General features: G+C 61.0%; 1 protein-coding gene across 1 annotated transcript; it reads left to right on the top strand.

Moving 5' to 3' along the window:
• Positions 1 to 182: 182 nt before the first annotated feature.
• Positions 183 to 26,676, top strand: TMC3 (transmembrane channel like 3). Its single transcript, XM_036278029.1, has 22 exons — positions 183 to 271; positions 1,418 to 1,564; positions 4,208 to 4,283; positions 6,265 to 6,346; positions 6,838 to 6,944; positions 7,913 to 8,011; positions 8,114 to 8,256; positions 9,830 to 9,977; positions 10,562 to 10,605; positions 11,438 to 11,585; positions 13,068 to 13,177; positions 15,398 to 15,476; positions 17,638 to 17,883; positions 18,771 to 18,899; positions 19,168 to 19,235; positions 19,933 to 20,061; positions 21,252 to 21,362; positions 22,082 to 22,207; positions 22,698 to 22,776; positions 23,823 to 23,865; positions 25,054 to 25,285; positions 25,851 to 26,676. Exons 1-22 carry the CDS (start codon positions 183 to 185, stop codon positions 26,674 to 26,676), a joined length of 3,261 nt encoding a protein of 1,086 aa, XP_036133922.1.
• The last annotated feature ends 1,165 nt before the right edge of the window (positions 26,677 to 27,841 follow it).

The raw sequence follows: 27,841 nt of genomic DNA, 5'->3' as shown, positions 1-27,841 counted from the left end.
CATATTCATATTCCTGACTGGCCTTCTGGCCTCTCCCCTGCTGTCACCAGCTGCAGACACAGTGCTGCTCCCGAGGCCTGGAGGGCAGAGCAGCCCTTGTTCGGAAACTTCCCCGGAGCAGAGCCAGCCTGCTGCTCCCGGCGCCCTGCCTGCCCGGGGATCCCTGGGCCCAGCCAGCCCCCATGAGACCCTCCAAGGCGATGCAGCGCTACAGAAGCGTCCGGAGAAATGCCAGCCAGCGCTACCTGTACCAGGAGTCCCTGCTGCTCAGGTGAGCGGGTCCCGGCCGACCTCGGGGCAGCCAGGGCAGGGGTGTGGGGAAGGGACGCATGCCCACCGCCACCCGAGGGCCACGTCCTGACTGCGCGGTGGTCCCTCTGAAGGAAACAAACTCCTTCCTGCAGGTCCTTGCGCACCTGGCGTGGCAGCTACCTCGGCGGCAGCGGCGCGGGTCTTAACCTGCTGCTGAACCGGGGGGGCCCCCTCCGCACGCCCGGCCCAGTCTGGCATGTTGCTGGCCAAGCCCCAGACACGCTTGATCTGGCTCTGTCCCCGCGGTAGCGGTGTTGACGGAGGGAAGACAATGCTCTGTCCTAACCAGGACGGTGTCTGCTGGAACGGCCTCGGGCTGCTTCGAAGTGAGGGGTCTACCCAAATGTGTTAGGCATATTCTGACGGTACCTGAAACCCTCCAGGAATTTAGGGAACTCGGACAAAGGTCTCCTTTGAATAAGTGAAAACATCTAAATTAGAGAGAAGCGGAGGGGTTGTTTCCCCTTCCTTTTCAAAGCGCGTCCCTGCTCCGACGGCCGCCGCAGAAGACGCGTGTGTCCCCCGAAGACTTGCACCACGGTCAGCGTGCTCCGGGGGACAGTGTCGCCGCGCGTTGAAAGGGATTCTCCCGGGGAGCAGCGGGTCCCCTGGAACACGTGTGCACATACGTGTGCTTAGCTCGTTCCTTGTTCACGGAAACGGCTGCCCATTCCGCCTCTGCGTTAGGTCAGATTTCAAATGCCTCCAAGTGGAGATGCGGGAAGGGGTCTCTGGGCGACATTTGGTCTCTGTGTTTTGCATCCAGAGTTAGAGATGAGGAGGAGCCTGTCAGATCCGCTGATACTTTCAGTGTGCCTGAAAAAGGCTGTTTTGCCACCAACGATGTCGTGAGGAGTGGTTATGAGCACCCTCTCGTCTGCGGACATGATGCCTTCTGAAAGTGTCTTTCACCCTGAGACCGGTTCCCTCCCACTGACCCGCGGAAGTAACGGAGCAGAGAGTCCCCTGGGCTGCCCACCCCGCCGAGCCCCTCTCCCTGGCCGAGCTGCTGCTGCGCGGACGTCCGCGGGCGGCCCTGGCGTGGCGAGGGCTGGCGTTGCTGGCAGCATCTCTGCTGACCAGACCCCCTCCTGTGCCCCTTCAGCAGCCTGGACGACAGCCTCAGCGCGGACGCGATGGGGGACAGCAGTGATCCGGAGCGCATCTTCCAGAACATACAGCTCCAGAAGGAGCTCGTGGCCAACATCCGCTGCCGACCCTGGAGCATGGGCCAGAAGCTGAGGGCGCTGAGGTGAGGGCCCCCGCAGTCGGGGTGGGGGGGGCGCTCTGCGACGCACCTGCCTGCCCCTGGCACCGAGCCCCGCGGGGAAGTCCCAGAGATGCCGGAGGGGTCCAGCTGGTCCAGGCTGCTTTTTGTTTGTCCGGGTTCCGTGTGTGCGTTGGAGGAAAGTGGACGGTTTTCTGTCTCTTTCTCAAACACTAGCTTTTAGCACTGTGTCCGGAGGTGAGCAAAGGACCTGAACTCACCAGATGCAGGGTGATACTCCAGATGAAAACCAGTGTTGGTTTTACCCGCTCGGTGAAATCCCCCTCTGGCAGGAGCAGTCTGTAGGGGAAGGCAGATGACGATGAGGCTCAGAGGCTCGTGGGGAGGCCGCTTAGATCGGGGTGATGAGCTCGGGGCTGGAAGACAGCCCACCTGAGTTCAGACCGCCCCGCTACGAATCACCATGTGATTCGCGATGTGATATCGGCTGGCTTCTTAATTTCCCTGAATACCCGCCCCATCCTCTCGAGAGCCCAAGTGATGGGGGAGCAGCAGGTGCTTCTGGAGACTCGGGGCCGCCAGGAGCTGGGGGGAGGGCGCCCCGTTTCTCGGGTGCATTCGGGCTGATTTCTTTGCCCATTCATGTTTCGATGCACCGACAGCAGGTCAAGGAGCCAGTGAGACAAAACCACCTGCGTGCCCAGCCTCGCACCCGGTGCCGGGATCACAGGGGAGTTAGCAGGTGGCCGTACTGACTGGAAGTGGATGTTGCTGGAGACACAGGGCCTGCCCCTGGCGACAGGCACGCTGTGTGTGCAGATGCCACCCACACCCCTCTCTCTCCACGCCTGCCCTGAGGCCCTTTCTGTCCCGTGAGACCAGCCTCCGCGCCCCCACGAAGGCGCAGATCTTCCCGCCGCGCAGAGAGGCCGCCTGCCTGCAGGGGGCGCGGCAAGAAGTAGGGTCACAGCCGCGGTCTCACGCCCTCCCAGGCTTCCGGTCGCCGGCCGTCTGTCACCGGCCGTCCTCACTCTGTCTCAGAGGGGCTGTTTCCCAGAGAAGCAGACAGTCAGAGGTGCTCAGTGCCCTGGGGACGCAGCTTCCGAAAGCTGGGGTTCGGCGGAGACCCCGGCTTCCTGAGCCCCGCCGCAGTTTCTGTTGTCGATGTTTCCAAAGTCAACATCGGGGCACTTCCTCTGCTTTTATTTTTATTTTTATTACTGTTGTTATTATTTTAATCCTCACCCGAGGATATTTTTCCGTTTATCTTCAGATAGAATGTGTGTGGGGGGGGGGTGAACGTGATGTGAGAGGGACACGTTGACTGGCTGCCTCTCGAACGACCCCAATCGGGGCCGGGGATGAACTGCAGCCGAGGTACATGCCCTTGACCAGAGTCGAACCCCAGACTCTCTGGTCGCTCTAACCGCTGAGCACACCGGCCAGGGCTTCTCGCAGGGTTGTCGAAATCCCACAGAAGGGCTGATGCTCAGCGGCTGTGAGCAAGGGCGGGGAAGCCTTCGTAACCTGCGGCGGAGCGGAGCGCGTGGCTCTTCCGCCAGGGCAGTCAGAGCCAGCCGGGGACCCGCCACTCGGCCCGGCCCGGCCCGGCCCCGACACCGGGCGCGAACACAGCCCACACGGGGGCTTCGGCGACCTCGGGCTCTCAGCAGCCTTCCCTCTGAGCAGCCGGAATCTGGGAGGGGCTTTAAGAAATTCCGTTGTGAGTTCGGCCAGCGTGGCTCAGTGGTTAAGCGTCGACCCTGCACCAAGAGGTCACCGGTTCGATTCCCGGTCAGGGCACATGCCCAGGTTGTGGGCTTGATCCCCAGTGGGGGGCGTGCAGGGGACAGCCAGTCGGTGTTCTCTCTCATCAGTGTTTCTCTCTCTCTCTCCCTCTCCCTTCCTCTCTCTCTCAAATCAATAAAGGGGAAAAAAGAAGTTAAAAATCCATTGTGATAACGGTGATTACCAGAGGGAAAGGGGGCAGATTATGCAGATGACGCATAGAGCATTGTACACTCGAAGCATGCACACGTTTGTTAAGTGACACAGCCCCAATCAATCCAATGACGTATACAAAAGAAATCCCGTTGTAACTGATTTGGGTATTCATTCACCCTTTGGCACGGATTAACCCATTTAAACGGTAAAGAAAATGTATCTTCCCAGTTGTGTTGAGAACTGGTGCGCACCACGGTGTCAGTGTAAGACACGCGGACAGCCTGATGGTTTGATTTGCATCACGTTGTGAAATGATCACCACAGTGGGTTCAGCTAACATCCGTCATCTGATGTTGATACAGTAGCAACAACACAACTTTCCTGCGGTTAGAACTCTTGGGATTCACTCTCTCGACAGCTTCGCTGTGCACGTGGGTGCAGCAGTGTTAAGTACAGTCCTCGTGCTATTCGCGACATTGTAGCACTTCGTATCCTACAACGAACACCCTCCACCTCCAGTAACCACGAGTCTCAATGCTCAAATATCTTTAAGAGGGTTTTCTAGTTACCAAAGGTCAGGAGATGAGAGAGCGCACGAGCCCGCCTTCCCCAACATCCCGCCCTGTGCCGTCGGGCCCCCTGTTCCTGTCGTATGTTCACGTCTTTGGCGAAGGTAGTAAGTGTGATGAAGTCACGCGCACCGTCGTGTCTTTGTTCTCGCAGACGAGCGAAGGAGATCGTGCTGAAGTTTGAAGGGCGGCTGACCAGGACCCGCGGCTACCAAGCGGCAGGGGCAGAGGTGAGGAGCACTCTGGTGGCTGCGACCCGCCCCGGCCGTGGTCTCAGCAGGGGGCACCTGCCACTGCACCTGGGCGTGCGCATCAGTCATGGGCGGTCTGCTGGGCGGGAGGTCTGCGGAGCCCCACACCTGGACTTGAGTCCCAGACGCCGTCACTTACCCGTGTGGGACCCTGGGTTGTCCTCAGTCATCAGAAATGGGTCCCTTCCATTGCGAGAAGGGTCTCACATATGTCCTGACGGAGTCCGCCCACACGGGTAGACTGCGCTCTTGTAATGAGGAAAGTCCAGGCGTAGTCCAGCGCCCCTTGTGTGATACGATGCTAAGGTGTTTCGTTTTGTTTTCTTGGTATTTTTTGTTTATTGATTTTAGACAGAGGAAGGGAGAGGGAAAGAGAGATAGAAACATCGATGAGAGAGAACATCGACTGGCCGCCTCCTGCACGCCCCCCACTGGGGATCAGCCCACAACCTGGGCATGTGCCCTGACCGGGAATCGAACCGGCGACCTCCTGGTGCAGGGTCGACGCTCAACCACTGAGCCACACCGACCGGGCTATGGTTTTTGTTTCTTCTTTTCCCCAGTCAGTTACTTGAAGCCAAACTTTAGTGTATAGTGTGATTATCTGTTTATAAAGACAGGACAATAATTTTTATAACTGCTTGGAAAAGGAAGGGAAAATCATGTCTCCTTCTGTGACCCCCCATCTCAAGAGAGTGCCTTTGCAATCTCGTGCTGCAGTCTCTGAGCATACGACTGCCTCCTCAGAGTGTGTATGGGACACAAACAAGTCGGCTCCTTTTCTCACGACCACTTTGCCAAACTGCAGCACAGTTTTTCTCTTACCACGTTCGATGACTGTGGCGTGGAAACTCGGGGCGATCGCGAGGGAAGCGGGGTGTCTGTTCCCACGCCTTCCCCATTCCTGGTCATGGGCAAATCATGCTTTTCAATCCCATTGGCCCCTGGAAGCTCCGGGAGGTAGGGCCCTTGTGGAGTCTCGGACCAGAGTGAGCCCTGGGGCCCTGGGTCCAGGGCTGTGGCCCCCCGGGTCCCACGTGAGCCCCAGAGGCGGGAGAGGGCTGTGCTCTGCCCCCCGAGCGAGATTCTCGCACAGTTGCACCTTTGAAGAGCCCTCTGAACACCACAAGTTGAATTCTTTCTTCTGTAAAATGAGGGACTTGAATGCCAGAGAAAGCAAATAAGTGTTTCCCAGGGGTGCAGCATAAGAGAGGAAGAGGCTGGGCTCGATCTCAGGTCTCCGACCCCCACCACCAAGTGCTCCTTACGCTCCTGGCTTTACAGTGGCCCCCAGATGCCAGTGTCCAGTGTCCCCCACCCGAACCCTTGCGGGGGGTGTCCGAGCACCGGCCCTGGGCGCATGGGGTTGGAGCGTCGGGAAGCTCTGGTCCGGGCGCCGCAGGGACAGCACGGCCGAGCGGGTGGGACGTGGCTGCCGTGCCGGGGACCAGGTGCGACTGTGGGAGCTGCAGACAGCAGAGGGCACTTCTGGGTGCAGAGACGCCCTGGACACGGGTCTGCAGTCACGAGCAGGGGAGGAGCCACTCCAGCTTCTGGCGGAAGAGATTCCTGCTCCCGGCGGCCGTCCTGGCCTCCGCAGACACGTCCCCAGTGGCACGACCACGGCGTCTGCGGCGTCTGCGTCCGGACCTGTGCTCAGGGCGCTGTGATGACGTCTGCAGCCCTTCTGTCTGCAGTGATGTCACCTGCTTCCGGCTGGTCTGCGTGTGAAAACGAGTCGCCTGGCAGCGTGGGTGGGTGGGGGAGCAGGGCCCGCGTCAGGGCGCACGGTCCGCTCCGTCCTCCTCCCAGGAAACAGTCCTTTGAACTTCCAGCGCCCTGAGGTCCTCGCTGAAGGCAGGCGGCGTGTCTGGGGCCCCTCCTCGGCGTGGGACCCTAGCGCCCCAAGTCACTGCGCCACAGTGAGTGCGGGGCTCGCTAATCCTGTCCCTCCTTCCAGCTCTGGCGGAAGTGTGCCCGGCTGGCCTGTAACTTCGCGGCGGTCTTCATCCCCTGGGAGACGAGGATTAAGAAAATCGAGAGTGAGTTGGCGGAATCGAACCCGTGACTCATTGCTCCACAAGCTGATGCTCTAACCACTGAGCCAAACCGGCCAGGGCAGAAATCTGTTTTTAAATACACTCTCTTAAAATACATTAAGACGTATAGGAAAGTGATAGAGACTTCCCATAACCCCTTCGCCCAGTGTCCCTTAATGTTCGCATCTAGAAGAGTATTTTGAAATTGAGAAAAAAGAATCCTTGGAAACTGATACCTGTGAACATACACGAAACGTTGCAAATTCGATAAAAGTCTTTTAGATGAATATGTCATTATGAAAGTTAATTAGGGGATTTTTTTCTGCATAAATAACTGATGTTCATGCGTGAGCGTCTTGATCCCTGTAAATGACCGTTTGGGGGACACCTGGGTGGGTGCAATCATGACGTTTTCGGTAAGAAAAGCTACAGTGTCGCTTCACGGAGACCTCGGGCTGCGGGTTTCGCACGAACCCGCTCTCCTGTCCCTCCAGGTCACTTTGGCTCCGGGGTGGCGTCCTATTTCATCTTCCTGAGATGGCTCTTTGGAATCAATATTGTGCTCACCGTGATGACGGGGGCTTTTATTGTCGTCCCAGAGGTGAGAACCACGTAGCAAATCGTTCATGTAGAAGTTAAGAAGAATCCTTGGAAAAAATCCCTGACGTTCTCGAAACCACATCAGATAAAAAAAAAGATGCGCAAAATTGTGTATCTTATTTATTTATTTATTTATTTCTATTTTTTTCTTTATTGATTTTAGAGAGAGAGGAAGGGAGAGGGAGAGAGAGAGAAACGTCGATGAGAGAGAACATCGATTGGCCGCCTCCTGCACGCCCCCCACTGGGGATCGGGCCCATGACCTGGGCATGTGCCCTGAGCGGGAATCGAAGCGGTGACCTCTTGGTGCAGGGTCGACGCTCAACCACTGAGCCACACCAGCTGGGCTGTGTATCTTTTAGAGGGAAAAAAGTGCTGTTTGTGGAAAAGAGCCGTTCGTACCCTCCCGGGCGGGGGGACCCTATGGGTGGACCGGGGCAGCGACCGCGTCTGCGCAGAGGCGAGTCCGTGTTAGACTGCGCGGGCCTTGCTGTTTCTGCCGGGACGGATCTGTGTGGTGCAAACACATGAATACATGTGGCTCGTCGAGTCTGAAACTGAGCTCCATGTGAATCTCGTGTCACCAAACGTTGTTGTTGTTAGGTTTGTCCCAGCCAGGTAAGAAGCAGAACCGTCAGCTCTCGGGCCGGACAACGAGAGAGTCCGCGGGCTGCATGTGGCCTGTGGGCCAGCTTGCCGGCACCCTGTCAAAATAAAACCTATTTCTCAACCTTTCTCCCCAAAACGTAGAGGGGGGAAAGGGAGAAAGGGGGCTCCTTCCCAAGCCACGAGAGAACCCCAGTGACCTCAGCAGCCCACCCAGAGACCACATCCAGCCCGCAAAGGGGACGCCAGGCAGGCCCTGACCAGGCAGACAGAGAATCCGGCCCCGTGGCTGACTTTCCGTCCGTGGGGACCAGGAGCAACGCGCCCTGCAGACCTCACGCCGTGTCTCCCCTCTGGCCCCAGCTCATCGCCGGCCAGCCTTTCGGGAGCACCGCCAGCAAGAGCATCCCCGAGACACACGTGGCGTCAGCCCACGACCTGGACACCGTCTGGTCCCTGGGGGTGAGGCCGGCTCGCTGCGCCTCACGCCGGAGGGAGGGAGGGAGGGAGGGGGGGGCCCGGCGGCACCCGGCGGGCGCACTGACCCCGGCGCTGTCCACGCAGGGCTACCTGCAGTCCTCCGTCCTCTTCTACGGCTACTACGGCCGGGAGCGCAGGATCGGCCGAGCGGGCTACCGGCTGCCCTTGGCCTACTTCCTGGTGGGCATGGCGGTGTTCGCGTACAGCTTCATCATCCTCCTGAGGAAGTACGGCCGCCGCTTGCTCAGGACGCGCCCGGGTGCCCTGCGCTCTCGTTCAGGCGTGTCAGGACCCCGCAGTGAGGGCGTAACTGTCCCCACCGCACAAATCAGACCACGGCGAGGGGGACCGGGTCAACCCGCAGCCGGCGAGGGCCTGCTGCCCTGTGCGGGTTCCCTGGGGCCGGAGGCCAGGATCGTGTGTGCGCAGCAGGTCCTGTCATTTGGGACGGTGGTGGGCAGTAACCCCCGGGGGGCAGAGTTACCCCCGGGGGGCAGTTAACCCCAGGAGGCAGAGTTACCCTCGGTGGGCAGAGTTACCCCCGGGGGGCAGTAACCCACGGTGGGCAGAGTTACCCTCGGGGGACAGAGTTACCCGCAGGGGGCAGAGTTAGTTACACTCGGGTGGCAGAGTTACCCCCGGTGGGCAGAGGTACCCCCGGGGGGCAGAGTTAATCTTGGTGGGCAGAGGTACCCCCGGGGGGCAGAGTTAATCTCGGTGGGCAGAGGTACCCCCGATGGGCAGAGTTACCCTCGGGGGGCAGAGTTACCCCCGGGGGGCAGAATTACCCTCAGGGGGCAGAGTTACCCTCGGGGGGCAGAGTTACCCGCAGGGGGCAGAGTTAGTTACACTCGGGTGGCAGAGTTACCCCCGGTGGGCAGAGGTACCCCCGGGGGGCAGAGTTAATCTCGGTGGGCAGAGGTACCCCCGGTGGGCAGAGTTACCCTCGGGGGGCAGAGTTACCCCCGGGGGGCAGAGTTACCCTCAGGGGGCAGAGTTACCCCCAAAGGGCAGAGTTACCCTCGGGGGGGGCAGAGTTACCCTCAGGGGGCAGAGTTACCCCCAAAGGGCAGAGTAACCCTCGGTGGGCAGAGTTACCCTCGGGGGGCAGAGTTACTCCTGGTGGGCAGAGTAACCCTCAGTGGGCAGAGTTACCCTCGGGGGGCAGAGTTACTCCCGGTGGGCAGAGTTACCCTCGGTGGGCAGAGTTACCCTCGGGGGGCAGAGGTACCCCCGGGGGGCAGAGTTACTCCTGGTGGGCAGAGTTACCCTCGGGGGGCAGAGGTACCCCCGGGGGGCAGAGTTACTCCTGGTGGGCAGAGTTACCCTCGGGGGGCAGAGTTACTCCCGGTGGGCAGAGTTACCCCCGGGGGGCAGAGTTACTCCTGGTGGGCAGAGTTACCCTCGGGGGGCAGAGTTACTCCTGGTGGGCAGAGTTACCCTCGGGGGGCAGAGTTACTCCTGGTGGGCAGAGTTACCCTCGGTGGGCAGAGTTACCCCCAGGGGGCAGAGATACCACAAGGACTGATTCACTCAAAGGAAAGCATTTTATTTCATAGCTTCCTGAGGACTAATGGGCTGGCTCCCAGGGCCAGTGACATAGCTCCAATGACCTCCTGGCCACCAGCGTGGTGGGGCCTCTGGTCCAGTGGGGTCTAATAACAGGCTATTGCTGTTCCCAGCTGTCCAGAGGGGGCAGAGGCGGGGCTGAACCAGGTGGAGGTGCGACTCACACCGACTGCCCGCCTGTGAGCCTGCAGCCCACGCTCCTCGCGGGGCCCGCGCGGTCCTGTTTTGCAGGATGGCCAAGAACTCCCGCACCAGCCTCGCCAGCGCCTCCAGCGAGAACTACACCTTCTGCTGGAGGGTCTTCTGCGCCTGGGACTACCTCATCGGGAACCCGGAGGCCGCGGAGAGCAAAGCCGCAGCCATTGTGAACAGCATCCGGGTGAGTCGGCCTGTGCGGGCCGCCGAGGTCGCCGGACGTCGCTCACACCACGGCCTTGGCCGACGTGCCCCCGACCTGTCCCACCATCCAGCCGAGTACAGGAAGAAAATACTGGAACTCCCCTTTTATTGTTGTTTTTTCAATTTCATCTTTGTGAAATTGCAGTTTGCGTACCTTTGATAATTTGCATGATGCACGGCTGCCGTATTGCACGTAGAAACCTTGTAAGTGAATAGGCCCATGGAGGTGGGGACATCAGCTTTGCGCGTGAGCCCAGAGGACACCCAGTGAAAACACCCAGAGACCCGGGTCTGCTGGGCCCATGGGCAGCTAAGTGGTACCCTTGTTGAGAGAAACATTATTGGCATCCCTTCAGACGTCTAAATAATTCACCCTACCGTGTCCTCTTCCCAATCCCCGGGTTCCCGTTTTTATCCATTTATTATCGTATGAAGCTTGGTATCAACAGGGTCTCACAGAGACGTCTGGACTTGGAAGTCATGATGTGAACTACTGGGTAAGCCCTTTCTGGTCAGGAAATACGTCCGCGTCTAGAGTAATGTCTTGTGTGTCTCTCCTTGAAGGAAGCGATCCTGGAGGAACACGAAAAGAAGAGAAGGAAAAACCTGTACGTATGAGCCCCCCGAACCCCCCTGTGCCAAGTGCCCTGAGAAGCTGGTTTAGTTCGGTTCAGAGACGGACAGACAGTCTCTGTCTTCCTTCCACACTGTCCGACTGCTCATTTTTCTCCCTGAAATCTATTCTTCCAGTAACATACGTGGAGATCCCGTAATTTTCTTTTCTTTTTTTTTTTAATCCTCACCTGAGGACATTTTTGCATTTATCTTCAGATAGAGTGGGAGGGGGAGAGAGAGAGAAACATCGATGTGAGAGAGACACACGAGGGGCTGCCACCCACATGACCCCAACCGGGGCCGGGGACAAACTGCAACCGAGGTACATGCCCTTAGCGGGAACCGAACCCGGGTCTCTCTGGACCACGGGTTGACGCTCTAACCGCTGAGCCAAACCGGCCAGGGCAGGACCCCGTAGTTTTCAACACCAGTATTTAGGAGCGGTTCCGTCTTCCCTATGTCTGGCAAGAGAGGGAGCGATCCAAGGCCGACCAGCTTTCTGTTCCTTTACGTTGATGAGAAAAGAGGTACTTGTAGCATCAGTGCCTGGTTTGGTAAAACAAGCAAGGACTGGGTGTCTTGAGTAACATTCCCCTTAGGTCACAGGACGCAAATCGGACCCAGTTCTGGTTGACCAGCCTTCCACGGCGATGCCCCGGGTCTGAGGTTCTCCGGGTGTGAGGGCTGCCTCGTTGGGGCCATTCAGCTGGAGGACTGGTCACACGGGGCCGTGCCCAGGAAAGAGCTGTGGGCCCCGGGGGGCAGGCACGTCCGCTCAGGGCCCCGCGGCCAGTGTGCCGCCCTCATGCCTGCCGCTCCCTGCAGAGCGGTGACCGTCTGCCTGAGGGTCATCGCCAACATGCTGGTGCTCCTGTCCCTGGCTGGGAGCATCTACCTCATCTACTTCGTGGTGGACCGGTCCCAGAGGCTGGAGCAGTCCAAGAAGGAGCTGACGCTCTGGGAGAAGAACGAGGTGCCCGCGCGAGCCCCCAGCCCCTCGGTTTGCGGCATTTCTGGGGAGGGTAGAGAGGCTGTCCCCGTCAAGTTCAGGCTGCGTCTCCAGCAGGAGCTGCGGGCTCTGAGCCTCGTGGCAGCACCAGCTCGGCTGAGGGGCTTTGCTGCTCTCGGGAAGGTCCTTCAGAAGCAGCTGATGTTCTTGACCTTGGAGGTTTTTGTTTGTTTGTTTGTTTTGCTTCTCTCGCATGGTGTTTCGCTGGCACACCCAGAAACAGGCCGCCCCAGGCTGGCACCACGGCCGCGGCCGTCCAGTAGGTGTCAGCACTGAGCCGACTTTTCCCGCCGTGTGTGTGTAAACATTCCCAGGAAAATCACCGAGAGGACGGTTACAAACAATTGACTAATTCTTTTTCTAAATTACTTGTATCGATTGATCCTTAGAGAGAGAAAGGGGGAAGTATAAGCAGTGAGGTGTTGTGGTGCTTATTCACGCACTCCCTGCTCGATTCTTGTCTGTGCCTTGACGGGATCGAACCCGCAACCTCGGTGTATTGGGACGATGCTCTGATTGAGGTACCTGGCCAGGGCCTCAATTTCATCATTCTTTTTTTTTTTTAATTGTCACCCAAGGTGGGCCCAGCTGTGGGGGTGGGGGCCCGACTGTGGGGGGGTGATTGTGGGGGGGCCCGGCTGTGGTGTGGGGGGCGACTGTTGGGGGGGCCTGGCTGTGTGTGAGGGGCCCAGCTATGGGGGGGCCCGGCTGTGTGTGAGGGGCCCAGATGTAGGGGGGCGTCTGTGGGGGAGCCCGGCTGTGGAGGGTCTGGCTGTGGGGGGGGGCCCGGCTGTGGGGGGGCCAGCTGTGGAGGGTCCGGCTGTGGGGGGGGCCCAGCTGTGGGGCTCCAGGACAGTGTGCAGGGGACACGGACTCATTCAGCCTCCGTGCTCAGCCAGTCGTCCAAGCCTGAGACTCATTAGTAACCTCTCCCCGGATCGCTTTCCATGTGTCGTTTAAGTGGGTTCTGTCAGGTGGGTGTTTAGATACGTTCCTGAAAGACACGTTCAGAATCACTTCTGCCTTCAGCTCTCACCTCTGTGAACCAGCTGGGGCTCCGCTCTCATTGGCCATAAGTCCAGGGCAGAGGGAGCCAGGCCCAGTGTGGGACGCTGAGCGTCTGCGGAGAGCACCTCAGTTACTCCCCGCCGCCCCCTGATCCTGGGGCTGCAGGGATCCCGCCCCCACTGGCTCAGGGACGCGAACAGAAGGATGTGGTCGCGGAAACTCGGGCAGAAATGCTGCCGGATGGCGTGCGTGGGTGTGTGCAGACTAGGGGGTCCCCAGGTGGGGTCATCTCGTGGCAACGTGGTCTTTGATCAGCAGAGATTGGGGCTCCCCGGTGAGAGCAAAGTGACCCAGGTGACCCACGCGAGGGGCCGCGATCAGAGGTGAAGGGCACGGGGCGGGGCGGCACCGGCCCTCACGGGCGCGGCTCTCTCGCAGGTGAGCGTGGTGGTCTCCCTGGTGACCATGATCGCGCCGTCTGCCTTCGACCTCATCTCCGCCCTGGAGATGTACCACCCGCGGACCACGCTGCGCTTCCAGCTGGCGAGGTGCGTAGCCCCGCGGGAGACACCACGGTGGGGGTCCCCCTCTGCTGTCCCCGGGCCGCAGCCCAAGCCCCTCGAGAGTCAAGGCTTCATTGCCCCCGACGCTCGGCAAGAACATGCCCAGTGGGCGCATCTCGACCTGAGCCAGATGCGCAGGAAGGGGGGAGGGGCCGGAGGGAGAAGAGACCAAAAGCAGACACGCGAGGACCAAGGGGACAGAGCTGTGCCCGGTTCCTTCTGCCGAGCCCCCGTGGACTGACAGGGTGCCCGGGGCCGTGTGCTTTCCAGCGGGGGCCAGCAGAGAGCTTCGCTCACGATCCCCAAAAGCATGGACTCAGGTGGTTGTGGGTGATCGCACACCTGGTCTGAGGGGACGTCCCCAGACCACCCCACGGGGGTCAGAGGAGCCACCACGTCTGCCTGAAAAGCCCCGCCCCTGGGTGGCCTCCTCACCTCTCAGCTAAACAGTCGGTGTCGGGAGGACTGGACGGAGCGTGGGCAGAGGGCGTGGTCCGGCCTGCCTGCTGCCCCAGCTCATGGTCAGTCTGCGTCCTCGCGTGTCCTGCACCCACGGGAGGCTGCTCCTCAGGGGTCGGCAGACGTTTTCCAGAAGGGACCCGAGATTAGCTTTTCAGTTTTGCGGGTCACTTGGGGTCTCTGTCGCACCTGCTGGGCTCTCGGGCCGGAGCCGCACAGCAGCCATCTGGCCACAATACGTGGCGGAAAAGACGTGGCCACGTTATTTACAGAAGCAGGTGAGGGTTGGGGTCCAGCTCGAAGGCCGCGCTGGCCACCCTCTGCGCCCACTGTCCTTCCGAGATGCAGACGTGAGACGCCTCCGTGCAGGGCCGCTCTGGGGACCCTCGGCCGCGGGGGGGCCTGGTCTTCCCCCTCCTTGGCCTGGGGGCACAGGCCACCCCGCCTCCGTCCTTGGCCATGGTCCCTGGGAGAATCAGTTCCATTATTGCATTGGGTCCAATAGCAACCCTGTTACACAGATTGGCCTCGTCATTTATGTTCTAGAAAAACAGAGGCGTTGAGAGACGGGTGGTTCTGGTAACAGTAGGAGACGTGTTGTTTTAGGGCCACTAACTCCCCCGCCGACCCTGTTGCCTCTCGGCCGAGGCCCAGTGACGAGGTACAGACGCGGAGGTTGCAGGCCCAGCGCCTCCTGAGCCAGGGCTCACCCAGTGAGCGGAGCCCCGCCCTGTGCCGGTCCTCTGGGCGCAGAGATCAGGGCATCCTGGCGTGGCCCGAGGATGGTGCTCCCCAGGGTCACAGGGAGCGAGGTCGCAGCGGCGCCCGCGGGCTGCCCTCCTGGTCTCTGCTCCTCCCTGCGCACGGTGGTGAGCTCCGCTCCCGGGGAAGGAAGGGGCGTGGAGCGGGGGCTCTCAGGGTTTCGGTGGGGAGTCCTCTCTGCACCCTAGAGCTGCTCTGTTTCCCGGACTGGCGTTGGGTTTATGGTTCCTGGTGTGCTGAACCCTGTCCCTGGAGGTGTGTTAGCCGGTGTTTCCCTTCCTCACCGAGATTTCCCAGACGGGTCAGGTGGGAGTCCGGGCTGCATCCTGGCCAATTTCACGCTGTGTTTGCAGAACCTGCCGCCTTGGGGGGAACTGGCATCAGGTCTTGGACTGTGGGCAGGGCGGGCCTGTGGCTGGCAGATCTCCTCCACATGGTGCCCACACGGTGCCCACAGGTGCGGCCGTGCCCACAGCCCCCCCTGCCTCGGCCCCTCGGCGCACCACGGGCTCAGCCTGCATGTGGGCCCGGCCTCGATAACGGGGCCCCGAGCAGGTCACTCGCCCTCCCCCGGTTCAGCGCGTGTCCCTGAGGGGCTTGCGAGGCCGTGAACCTCCCAGGCTGGAGAATCAGGCGGGACGGTGCCGGAGAATCCCCTTCGAACCCGGAACGCATGGCACAAACACGCAGGTGCACCAGCTGCCCTGCCGAGTCCTCCCTCTTTCTGCCCCTGGCGGGGTGGTGCTGAGCCGAGGACGGGCACAGTGCAGCCAGCAGGACGGCGACACGGAGCCCCCGGCCCCCACGACGATGGGCAGGGTGGAGCCTGGGATTCTGTGTCTCAGCCCCCGCGGTGGTTCCGAGTGAAACTGCGTGTGGCAGCCGCTGTCTTGGCAGCACCACGACCATCACCTCTAAGTTGTGGCAGGTCTGGGACCAGGGACTTCTGGGTGTTGTCTCTGAAGGTGGGCGTGTGCCTTTCAGGGTCCTCGTGCTGTATCTGGGGAACCTCTACAGCCTGATCATCGCTCTGCTGGACAAAGTCAACAGCATGAGCACCGAGGTGAGAGCCCGTCCGGGCAGCTGCCCACCCGGCCACTCCACACGCACGGACACACGGACAGACACACGGACAGACACACACGGACACACGGATACATAGAGACACACACACGGACACACACATGGACACAGACACACACGGACAGACGCACACACGGACACACACATGGACACAGACACACACGGACAGATGCACACACGGACACACACACAGACATGGACACACAGACACACACACATGGACACACGGATACACACAGAGACACACACACGGACACACACATGGACACAGACACACACGTACAGATGCACACACGGACACACACAGACACACGGACAGACACACACACGGACACACGGATACACAGACACACACATGGACACACACACATGGACACACACAGAGACACACACATGGGGACACAGACACACACATGGACACAGACACACACGGACACACAGACACACACATGGACACACACACAGACACACACACGGACAGACGCACACACGGACACACACAGACACACACGGACACACACATGGACACACACACACACACATGGACACAGACAGGCACACAGGTACACACAGAGACAGACACAGACACACAACACATATACAGACAGGTACACACAGATATACATACCAACAGACAGACACACAGATACAGTCACAGACAGACTCAGATATACACAGACACTTGGACATACAGACAGACACATGCATGGACACACACACGGACACAGACAGGTGCACTGATACACACATAGAGACAGACACACATGGACACACAGACACATGCATGCACACACACAGAAACACACAGACACATGCATGAACACACAGAAACACGGACACACAGACAGACACATGCATGGACACACACACAGACACACGGACACAGACAGGTGCACTGATACACATAGAGACAGACACACACGGACACACAGACACATGCATGGAACACACACACAGACAGACACATGCATGGACACACACAGACGCACGGACACAGACAGGTGCACTGATACACACATAGAGACAGACACACAGGTACACACAGACAGACTCAGATACACACAGACACACACCCAGCAGGGTCCTCATCATCGTCCACATCACTGCTCATACTCGTACCCCCTGCATCACATTCAGAAGTCATCTCGCTGGGGGTCTTTTCAAGGGAAGGGGAGAAAAATCAGCCCCATTTGCAAGGGGAAGAAGCTGAGGCCGGGTTCAAGTCTCGCAGGGACAGCGCTGGGATGAGAGCTAACCTGGGTGTTTTGCCTCCAAGTCTCTCCGCTGTGCGTGTCCTTGAATCGCACGGGGAGACGCTGTCGGCAGCCATCGCACCTGAACCCAGGAGGCAGCGGGCTGTGGGAGCTTAGGAAACGGGGGGCTTTCCGTGGGCGCAGTCCAGAGGGCCCACCTTCCCGCCCAGGGAGCCTGGGAGCTCGGGGTGACCTGCTCCTCGGAGGACGTCCGCCCTGGGGGTCTGGGGGCGGGGGGTTCTCAGGTGTTTGCCCCGCTGCATCGGCACCCACTCAGGCTCACAGGCCGAAGAGGCGACAGAGAACGGTTCTGAGCGGGTTTGTGTATTTATTTATTTATCCTCACCCGAGGACATTTTTCCTTTTTTTTGATGTTGTTCAAATAGAGTAGGAGGGAGAGAGGGAGGGAGAAACATCGACGTGAAAGGGACACATTGTGTGGCTGCCACCCGCATGGCCAATGAGGGCCGGGGACAAACTGCAACCGAGGTACGTGCCCTTAGCGGGAACCGAACCCGGGTCTCTCTGGACCGCAGGCCGACGCTCTACCCGCTGAGCCAGACCGGCCAGGGCTCTGTGCGGGTTTTGACGTTGCGGAGACTAGGTCCCGGCCTGCCACCCGGCAGCGTGAGCTCCCAGGTGACCTCTGACGTGGGCAGTTCTTACCCGGCCCCCGTGAGTGCGGTTCCGTTCGCCCAGAACGGTCTCCGCCACGCAGCGGGGACTTGGCTCCCAGCTGTGTTCCCTTCGGGGCCGCCGCGGCCCGCGGCTTCCTGCCGGGCTCGAGAGACAGGAGACGGGGAGCTTGTCCCAGGAGGTGACGGCGGCTCCCCCTGACCGATGTGGATGCCCTTGACTTCTCCCTTCCCCTCCGCCCCTCCGCCACAGGAAGCTGCCACCAAAAGTAACTCAAGCCACTGGCCGGACGCCACCGCCCTCTTTGCCACCAGGACAGCCCCTAAAGAGGAGCAGTGGCCCATGCCCGGGCCGGGCACGGCACTCGGCAGAAACAGCACGTGGGCCCTGGGGTCAGCGGGCGTCCCCGCGTCCCCCCCGACGCTCTCCCAGGCCAACCAGACGTCCGGCACCCTGCCGAGCCCACAGGGCCAGTGCTGGGAGACCTACGTGGGGCAGGTGAGAGCCCCCCCGCGACGGCCCTGTCATCACCCCGCTCAGGCACCTCTGAAGTGTCATTATCCGTGCGGTATAGAAAAGAGAAACGGGGTTTGGTGACAATTGAGGGGTTTCCTGGTCTCACGGTGAATGATGATGATAATCAAACACTCATGTCGTGTTGTCCGTGTCCCAGGCCCTGTTCCAAGTGCTTGGTCCTCGTAAGAATCCTCTTATCACCCTGGCCGGTTTGGCTCAGTGGTTAGATCATTGGCCTGTGGTCCGGAGAGACCCGGGTTCGGTTCCTGCTAAGGGCATGTACCTCGGTTGCAGTTTGTCCCCGGCCCTGGTGGGTCGTGCGGGTGGCAGCCACTCGATGTGTCTTTTTCACATCAATGTTTCTCTCTCCCTCTCTCCCTCTGTTCCTCTCTCTCCCTCCCCCTCTCTCTGAACAAAAAATGGAAAAATGTCCTCGGGTGAGGATAAGAAAAGAAATTTTCAAAAAAATCCTATTATCATCACCCTAATAGGCCCAGATGGGAAACTGAGGCACACGGGGTTCAGACCCGACCCAGGCCCTGCTCCAGGCTCAGTGCTCAGTGCTCAGACCCAGCCTGCCACGGATAACTGTGCCAGAGACTCGCCCCCGAGGCTGAGCGACGGGCCTTGAGCAGTCTCCTGCGGATCTGGGCCACAGGCCTCAGGCTCCTGTACGTGGACTGCTGGCCCTGGACACGGACGCTCACCTGGATGGGCACTGACTCGGCACCCTTGGGTGCTGGGACGAATCAGGGCCCAGGGCCTCCAGCCCACAGGCATGAGCTGCTGCAGACGCTGAAGGGAGGGGCAGGGCCGGCGAGCATGGGGCACCGAGGACACCCGTGCTCACTGAGGACGCCTGCTTCCAGGAGATGCTGAAGCTGTCCATCATCGACATGCTCTTCACGGTGGCCAGCATCCTGCTCATCGACTTCTTCCGGGGGCTCTTCGTGCGGTACTTGAGCGACTACTGGTGCTGGGACCTGGAGAGCAAGTTCGTACGTGAGACACCACGTCCTTCAGGGAGGTTCCTGTGGGGAGACCGTCCTTCCCTGGGTCTGACCTGGGGGACACGCGGCCGAGAGAGAACTCGCGAGGGCGGGGAGAGTGGACAGAGCCGGGTCTGCGTCTCCGTGACTCTGCGGTGCCCGGGCAGGCGGCACTGGGCCGTGTCTCTAAGGGCAAAGGCCTCTCTGGTTCTGCAGGGAGCTGCGTCCCACCCACAGCTCGGGGCCACGCCTTGTGGCCATTTATTCTCTCTTGTAGCCTGAATACGGGGAATTCAAGATTGCGGAGAACGTGCTGCACCTGGTCTACAACCAGGGGACGATCTGGTAGGCGCCAGGGGTCACGGCCGTCTGGGTGGCTGTGACCGCAACAGACACATCCTGGGGTGGCCCCGTCCTCGCCCACGGGCCCAGACCGGTCACTCTCAGAAGGACCTCCGTTTGGATGATACAGGGTCGTCCACCCTCACCACAGACCAGCGATTTTCAGCCTTTTTCATCTCGTGGCAAAGAACTAAGTACTAAAATTCTGCAGCACAGATCTGACCCCCCCCCCCCCCCAAAAAAGAGAGATGATTTTGATTCATTCATACCGACCGGCTATTGTGTTGGCTATTGGTGGTGGTTTTTTTTTCCCTCTAAGGAAAAAGAGATCAGGCCCCTGCCTAGATGGTCCAGTGGTGCAGGGTGAGGATCCTGGGGCCCAGGTGTTGAAAGCGGGGCTGTGGACAGACCTGGGGAGCTCGCCCGACACTGCCTGTCCCGCTGGCTGCCATTTGCCCCATCACCAGAAGGGGGCGTTTCCTTCGCTGAGTGTGAAGACAGAGGGGTTTTAAGACAGGGCCACTGCTCACCTGCAGGAGTGACTTGCTTTTGTCTGCAGAAGGGGTGTGGGAGTTGGGGTTGGGTCTCAGCCCCTTCGGGCCCCCCAGTTCTCTGAGCGCAGGGTGTCCACCTCGGGGTCTCAGAACCACGACAGACCAGAGAGAAGCTGGGTGCTCACCGGCCTCCCTCTCGGTTCCAGGATGGGGTCCTTCTTCTCCCCGTGCCTCCCTGCCTTCAACGTCCTCAAACTGATCGGGCTCATGTACCTGCGGAGCTGGGCGGTGCTCACCTGCAACGTGCCCCATCAGCAGGTGTTCCGAGCGTCCAGGTACAGCCCAGTCTGTCCCACAGGAGCCCGTCCGCCTCGCCTGGTCCCGCGTGTCCTCCGTGCGAGCGCCTCCGCCCCCTGCCCTGTTCATTTCCTCCGCGGAGCCTCCCGGGGCCCCGCCCAGGAATTAATCTCCACGCCTCGGGAGCTCACGGGCATTTTTAGAAACTGTCCCCGAAGTTCAATAATCCGGTAGAAAGTGCACTTTTCATAAACATCCAGTTTGATGAATATTCACAAACGGAAGACATGTGACCAGCATGTCAAAACAGAACAGGGACGTCCCCCGGAACCCCTTGCACAGAACCCCAGTTTCTGCTGACTTCTGCCCGGGTTTTGCTTCGCGTGGATGGGGTCACACGCCAGGTGTTCCCCAGGCTTCTCCCTCGGCGCGAGGTCTCACCCACGCTGCCGTCGACGGGCACAGGGGCAGTGCCAGCCGCTGGCCATGTGGGCGATGCCCTTGTTGGGAGACACCCAGGCCTTCAGCGGTGGGGTCACGGGCCCACTTCTGCCCCCACCGGCCGACGGCGCCAGGAGGTCACACCTTTGCTCTCCCGCGAGGGTCCGGTTGTCCTGCGGCCTGGACAACACTTGTTTTTCCCGGTGTTTTTCAGTTTAGATGTTTTGGTGGATTTTATCACACATTTTGAACACCTTAAGCTCGTTTATTTTATTTTGACATCGTAGTTTTTTACGTGGGTCTTTATCAGTGGCTTTCAGACTTGATGACCGCGACCCGGTTAGACGGAGGCGGTATACGTCGTGTATGTTATAGGTAGTGCGGCGTATACGCAGTGGACATACGGCCGTCCATCCTCAGACATGAGCGAGGAGGTCAAGGCTGGGAGCAGGGGAGGGAGGTGTTAGGTGAAGACCAGGTGGATCGGACGGAGGTTCTAACAGTTTCCCACGAGTTCAGCTCATCGGGTGGCAGCAGGGTCCACGTCTGTCGTGCCCTGAGTGGGCGGGTGCCCGGCAGGTGTTCAGTAGACGGACAGATCGGGCGGGTGACCGGTGAGGTCTCTGTGGGCCCCGACTTCAGGTTTGCCAAGCTGCCGTGACCCTCCCAGACCCACTCCCCACCGGGGGGGTGGACAGTGCTTCTGTTTGCAGAGAGTTGGGGCTGCGGTTTCTGGGTCTGTTCTCGGGCGAAGGGTCGCTGGCGCCTGGCCGGCGGTGTCTCGCAGGTCCAACAACTTCTACCTGGCCATGCTGCTGTTCATGCTGTTCCTGTGCATGCTGCCCACCGTGTTCGCCATCGTCCGGTACAAGCCGTCCCTGCACTGCGGGCCGTTCAGGTGAGCGAGCCCCGCCCGGTCAGCCCTGCCTGCACGCGGGGACCCCTCCGGCTCAGGACCGGGTGAGGGCGGCCCTGCCCTGTGACCGTCTCCTCCGGCAGAGACACGGCCCATTGGAACCCAAAGGGCAGCAGTGTCGCTCGGGGGCTAGAGAGGCTGCCTGGTCAGCCAGTCTCCCGTCCAGAGCTCGGGGGCTCTGCCTGGAGGGGGCCCTGCTTGCTCCCCATCCTGTGTCACCCAGGCCAGGGCAGAAACCCCACGTTACCCCGCCAAGCAATTAAGTTTGTTTAGATACCTCGTCTGTGGAACATTCGAGCCTGTTCGTATACACTGTTCACACCTCACACACACACACTCACTCACACACTCACACACTCTCACACTCTTACACTCACACACTCTCTCACACTCACACACACTCACACTCACACTCTCACACTCACACACACACTCTCACACTCTTACACTCACACACTCTCTCACACTCACACACACTCACACTCTCACACTCACACTCTCACACTCACTCACACACACTCACACACTCACACACCACCCCCAGGATTCAGGACCCACCTTCAAAGCTGCACAGTAACCAGATGACCCCTCCCGGGCCGTCCGCGCGTGGTCCCTGTATCTTGCGGTCAGGGGTGCCCTCCCGTCGCACAAGGGCTCGGAGGACTGTGCTCAGCCAGGAGGCCCGGCTCTCTTCCTTGCAGTGGGCAGGAGAAGATTTACGACGTCGTGTCAGAGACGATCGAGAAGGACTTCCCGGCGTGGCTCAGCTCCGTGGTGGGGCACGTGAGCAGCCCCGTGGTGATCCTGCCCGCCGTGCTGCTGCTCCTGTGAGTGCCCCTCGCCTCCCCCAGCTGGGGGGGGGGGTCCTGTGCGGCCAGCGGGCAAGCTCTGCTTCCCATGAATTAGGTAAAACCAGGGAGTTTGTGCGCAAGTCCCTTCAGGGGCCCCAGGACCGAAGCAGGGACTCCGAGCAGGCAGGCAGGTGCCCACTGGAGGGGGTTGGGTGCCGTGGTCGCCCTCCTGTTCCCCAGACGTTTAGACCATCAGAAGGAACCTCCCAGGGCAGCTTCTGCTCGGGGTTCGAGGGTGCTCCTGCCCTTCATGGGGACCCATGCGGAGCCCCAGGCAGTGGAGGTTGCTGGGAAAGCAAGACAAGGGAAGGAAAGCAGCCCCTTCCCAGCGCTCCTGGGTTAGGAACTGGAACTGCTGAGCCCTCCTGTCTGGGGGAGGGCGGTGGGTGCCCCCTCTGGTCCCCGCGCGCAGCCGGCGGGAGCGTGGGGTCGAGGCGCGCTGAGCGTCCTTGCTGTTCTGTCCCAGCATGCTCATCTACTACCTGCAGAGCATCGCGAGGTCCCTGAAGCTCAGCAACCAGCAGCTCAAAGTGCACATCCAGAATGCAAGTACCCCGTCTGGGCCGTGCGCCTGCACCGCGCGGGCCGGTCTCCCCAGCAGGGGGGGCTAGTGAGACCACGGTTTCAAACCACTAGGACGTTGGCCACCCGGCAGGGTGCAGGCTGACCTCTCCTCCCCCCAGGTCCCCCCTGAGTCATTTCTGAGAGTCCCCCGGGGGCCAGGATGGCTCTCATCGGCCCAGGGAGGCGCCGGCCTGTGCGTCCTGATGCCCTGGACACTGCAGTGCCGTCCTGTGGCCACGCCGAGTCCTCTCTCTTCTGTGGGCTGTGCTGGACGGGGTAGGGCCCCTGGGTCTGCGTCAGCTCGGGCATCTGAGCCCCAAGGCACTGCTCAGACCCAAAGACCACCTTCAAACCTGTTAGGTTCTGGTGGTCCTCAGACCTCAGCCGTCAGAACAGCGAGGAAGCCGCCCCCCATCTCCACTGCTCCCACACCCCGCTGCCCCCCAGGCCAGCACTCAGCGAGGCGGGCGAGGCCCCGGGGCGCCAGGTCTGAGGAGGCCCCAACTGGGGGCCACACAGCCGCGCCCCTCAGCCGGCACCGGCGTTCGGGTGGCCTGGGCGCCCCGTGGCCTCACCCTGTCCCAGATCCCGTGCCAGAAACTTCCACCTCTTTTCGTTTCCTTACAAACACCTCCCCAGAATCGTCGGTTCTCGTGAAGAAGTACCGGCTTACCCCATAAACAGTTCCAAAAGCAAAGCGTTGGGGCGGCAAGCAGCGTTTTTGTGGAGACACGTCTCCCGTGTCGCCGATCGCGTTTCGTCTCGCGTGTCTCCGGCACACCGTCCTTGGCAGAATCCAAGCGGTTCTCCAGGGGCTGAAATGAGCCGTGGGGGGGGCAGGATTTGAGCTCCCCGGTGTCAGCGTCTGTCCACCCGGGGCCGAGCGCCCAGCGCCCTGTCCCTGGGCAGTTAGTTCCGTCAGGCTGGAGGTCTGAGCCGGGGGCTTACATCCTGTCCCCACGGAACGGTGCTTGTTACTGCTTCCTACTGAACCCCAACAAATAGAGGGTCACCGTTTGTATTCCAGGCAAGGTCTGAAGATAAGAAGAAGGTCGCCCAGATGGTGGAAGGTGAGTGTGGAGACAAAGGTGCGAGGTTCTTTGTTGCGGCCTTTTCATGCAGAGCAGTCTCGGGCACACAACTTGGGAGCGCTGTGGATGAGCTCTGGGCTCACCATTAACCGGGCATAGCAAAGTGGAAACGTTGGTGTAAACCTAAAGTTTTTACGTTGCCCAGGCCTGTGAATGGCTCCCAAACATGCTTGAAATCAGAAGGGGATGTTGAAGTAGGAATGAAACCCCATGAGGACACCTCTGTCTGGTTTGCTTGGTGCCTCTCCGTCCACGTCTCGTGTTTTCCCTGCAGGGCCCTTCCTCGGCCTCCGTCCAGGCCCGGCCTCCTGGGGTGCGGCCCCGGCTGGTTCACGGCTGCAGGGCAGAGTCCTGCGTGGGAACCCACCCCAGGGGACACACCTGCTCCCCTCATTGTGTGGGCTCAGAGGGGAAGGAGAGACGGCCCAGGGACAAGGGAGAATAAGGAGCAGAGGTCTTAGCTCCTTAGACGGGGCGGGCACAGCTCCAAGGACGCGGCTGGCCCCGGGGACCACCGTAGCTCAGAGGTGCCTGGGCAGAAAGGGCACCGTCCCATCCTCGGGAAAGGGAGCCCAGAAAGGTCTGTGGGCCGACTCTGCTTCTCCCCTGAGCTGACTGGTAGGGACCTGTCCCCGGGGGGAGAGGCCTGCGTGGGGTCCTGAGGTCCCCGGGTGGTCCTTGCCTATCCATGGTGCACGGAAGTCACTGTGGCAGGGACCACAGCTCATGCTACAGACATAAAACCCCCTGAATTGTCCGGTACTATTTCTCAAGGCCGTGTTTGTGGGCTTCCTCGGGGTGACGGCCCAGTTGTCCAGCCCGCGGTCTGGCTCAGGGCACGTACCTCGTTCTGTGAACTTCCCAAGAAGTCATAATTGTCATGTTAGCTTCATCACATCCATCATAGGGGAAGAGCCCGAGCCCGGCGCTGGGAGTCAGCCCCTGTGCCTCCTGGGGTGCCGGTGGTGTGCCCGCGAAGCCGGGGGTTGTCCGTCCCTCCCACACCCCCGCCCAGCCCCAGCTTCCTGGGAATCACGGCTCGTCTGGGCCACGGTTTAGGTGCATCCACACCTTCTGCAGAGCCAGCTCGGCAAGTCCTGACGCTGTTGCAGCTGAGCCCGCCGAAGGCACCCCTGAGCTCCCCTCACACCCTCCCTCTTCCTGCAGCCCGGATCCAAACCCGGGAGGACGGCCCCAGGAGGCTGCCGGAGGACAGTCAGCTTGGCAGCCAGCTGTCCCTGACTCTCTTGGCGACGCCCCAGAACAATGGCCACGTGGGCAGCTTCCACTCGGCCAGCAGCAGGAGTGGCGGGGCGGAGACGGTCACCCAGCCCGCGCCCCAGAGCCCCCTGCTGGGGCCCAGCCACCCCAGATCCGGGCCAGAGTGCGACACCTACAGGTGAGCGTGGCTGCAGGACCGCAGGACACCTGCCCCTTCCGAACGGCCGTGCGGTGGCCACGTAGTCGTCCGCCAGGCCGCGTCCGCGTTGCGCGGGGTCGGGCGTTTGTCCCTCACACGCGCGAGACAGCGTGGAAACTGCGTGATGCTCTCACCAGCTCGTGTGGAGAACCACTGTCGATCTGCGTGTGACGTGGGGTTGGCTTTTTCCTTTAAAGGCAATGCCTGAGTCAGCCCAGAATCGAGTCCTGCTGTGCCAGGGGGTGTCCTCGGTGGCGGGAGGGGGGCTCCATAGTCCCGGCCGGCTGGGCAGCTCCAGGAGAGAGGGCTGAGGAGCGTGTTCCCGACACGGGCGCCACAGGGCCAGCCCCGCTGCGTGCGCCTGCACAGGCCGTGGCGGAGTACCTTAGCAAAGCTCTGGTGCCCCCGCAGGTCACGCGCCCCTCGGGGCATGGAGGGCTCTGAGGGTCGCAGCAGGAGAAGCCTGCAGGCAGCCTGGGCTGCAGTCCCCGGACGTCCTGTAGCGAGAGCCCCAGGGCCGCGTGCTTCCCTGCCTGTCTTGCAGGCATCCACGTGGTCCGCGTGCCGGCCCAGGTGACCGTCGCCAGAACAGATCCTGCGCCCCCGTGACCGTGGCAGAGCACATCGAGGGTACTCGCTCAGAACCCCTTTTTCGAAAAGACTTTGAGCGCGTGGGCCCTCGTCTCCACGGACCAGGGGTCTCGGGCCCGGTGCCCTCTGCGCACAGACCCCGCGCCCCCAGGTACTATCTCGCGAATGAGTGTGACTCTCACAAAAGACACCACCCAACACTCTGGCCAGAAGGACATTTCAAGATAGATGCCTCGGGGGGTGTTGTGGAGGTGTACCCCAGGAGTATACAGCACTGGGGGCCCCGGGCCCCCCAGCGGGCTCGCTCCCCGCCGCCGAGTGAAGACGAGGAGACACTGAGGGGAGAGCGGAGCCGCTGGGCGCTGCAGCCCTGCTCCCTGGCACACCTGCCCGGGGCTCCTCGCTCCGCCGGCCACAGGTCAGGGAGCCACACCCCGGCTCCCGGGCACCCGAGACAGGGGCACTCCCGGCCTCGGACGGATGCTTCCGACAGGCCGACACGCGCGCAGAAGCAGCCCCGCTCCCGGCGTCCCCAGCACCACCAGCACCCTCTGCGGCCCCGCGTCCAGCCCCGGTTTGAACCGTCCCTCTCGGAGTCCGACTCCATGTCGGCGGCGTCCAGTAGCGACCAGCAGGATAGCAGCACGGACCAGTACCTGCAGGTCACCCGCAGACACGGCCGGCTCCCGAGGTGTGCGGGCCACGGCGGCAGGAGGAAGGCCTCCCCGAGGCAGGAGCTGACCTTGGAGCTGAGTGACCTGGTCTGTTCACACGTCTAGTGGGTGCTCCTGGTGGTGGGTTCGGAGGGATCAGAGCCCTCCCGGAGAGAGGCCGAGCGCGCCCGGGGGGCGTCCGAGACCTGGGGGGCAGCTGGGTTGTTTGCGGGGGTCTCCCGCATCTGGCGTCTCTCACACATTAAGCCATCGTTTCAAAAAGACTTCAGTTCTTGCCTCCGCCCAGAGCGACCGAAGTCAAAGGCAGGCCTGACAGCTCACACCAACCACAGGCTTCCCCGAGAAGTCCGTGCCTGCCCTGGGTCCTGCGAGGGCACAGTCTCCAGCAGGTGGGACTCCGTCCTCTCCAGTCAGCGCCTCGAGGGAGGTGGCCGCCCTCGGAGATGCCACGGCGCTCGGTCAGCTCACGTGCATAACCAGCTTCGCGGTGACGGGGAACTGGAATTCCTGCGACTGGCTCGGTCTCCATGTTCATTAGTCAGGACACCCAGGCTGGAGTGACAGGCCCACAGGTTTCTGGGTTCCTCTGACGGGGAAGGATAGGAGTCAAGGGGCCTTCAGGCTCAGCTGGACCCAGGACCTCGGGCATCCCTGGGGTTGCTGTTCACCTGCAGCTCTGCTTCTGTGTGCGGACTTTCTGTCCTGCTGCCGGGGGGACAGCCGTCCCTCCCGTGCGGGTTACTCTCCTGCGCGTGGAGGCCCTTGCGTCGCCAGACCTGCACCCCACTCCTGTCTCCGTGACAGCTCGTCACTCTCCTCTCCTGACTGAGTGCTTTGGGGACAGGAAAGGTGTTCACACATGTGTGCAGCCCCAGTAAATGACACATAAATGAAACGTCCTAGGATGTCCCCGGCCTGGGTGACAGCGAGAAGGGCGGCACCTGCGCTTCACAGTCCCTTTGGGTGACGGCTTCCCAGTGTCCCTCAGCTGTCAGGCCCTGGCAGGGAGGAGGCCGGGGAGGCCAAGTACCGACGGGGGTGTGCGCCTCGCTGTCAGAAATCTGTCCTAGAGCCTGGCCGGTGTGGCTCAGCGGTTAGAGCGGCCCGTGGACCACACAGTCTTGGGTTTGATTCCAGTCAAGGGCACGTACCCCGGTGGCCGCTTGGCCCCCAGCCCTGGTCGGGTCGTGCAGGAGGCAACCAGTCCATGTGTCCCTCTCACATCAGTGTTCCCCCCTCCCTCCCTCCCTCCCTCCCCCTCTATCTGAAG

This window comes from Molossus molossus, unplaced genomic scaffold, assembly GCF_014108415.1.
Source record: "Molossus molossus isolate mMolMol1 unplaced genomic scaffold, mMolMol1.p scaffold_m16_p_24, whole genome shotgun sequence".
Taxonomy (NCBI): Eukaryota; Metazoa; Chordata; class Mammalia; order Chiroptera; family Molossidae; genus Molossus; species Molossus molossus.
The sequence above is the reverse complement of the archived record's forward strand: the minus strand, read 5'-3'. Positions and strand labels throughout refer to the sequence as shown.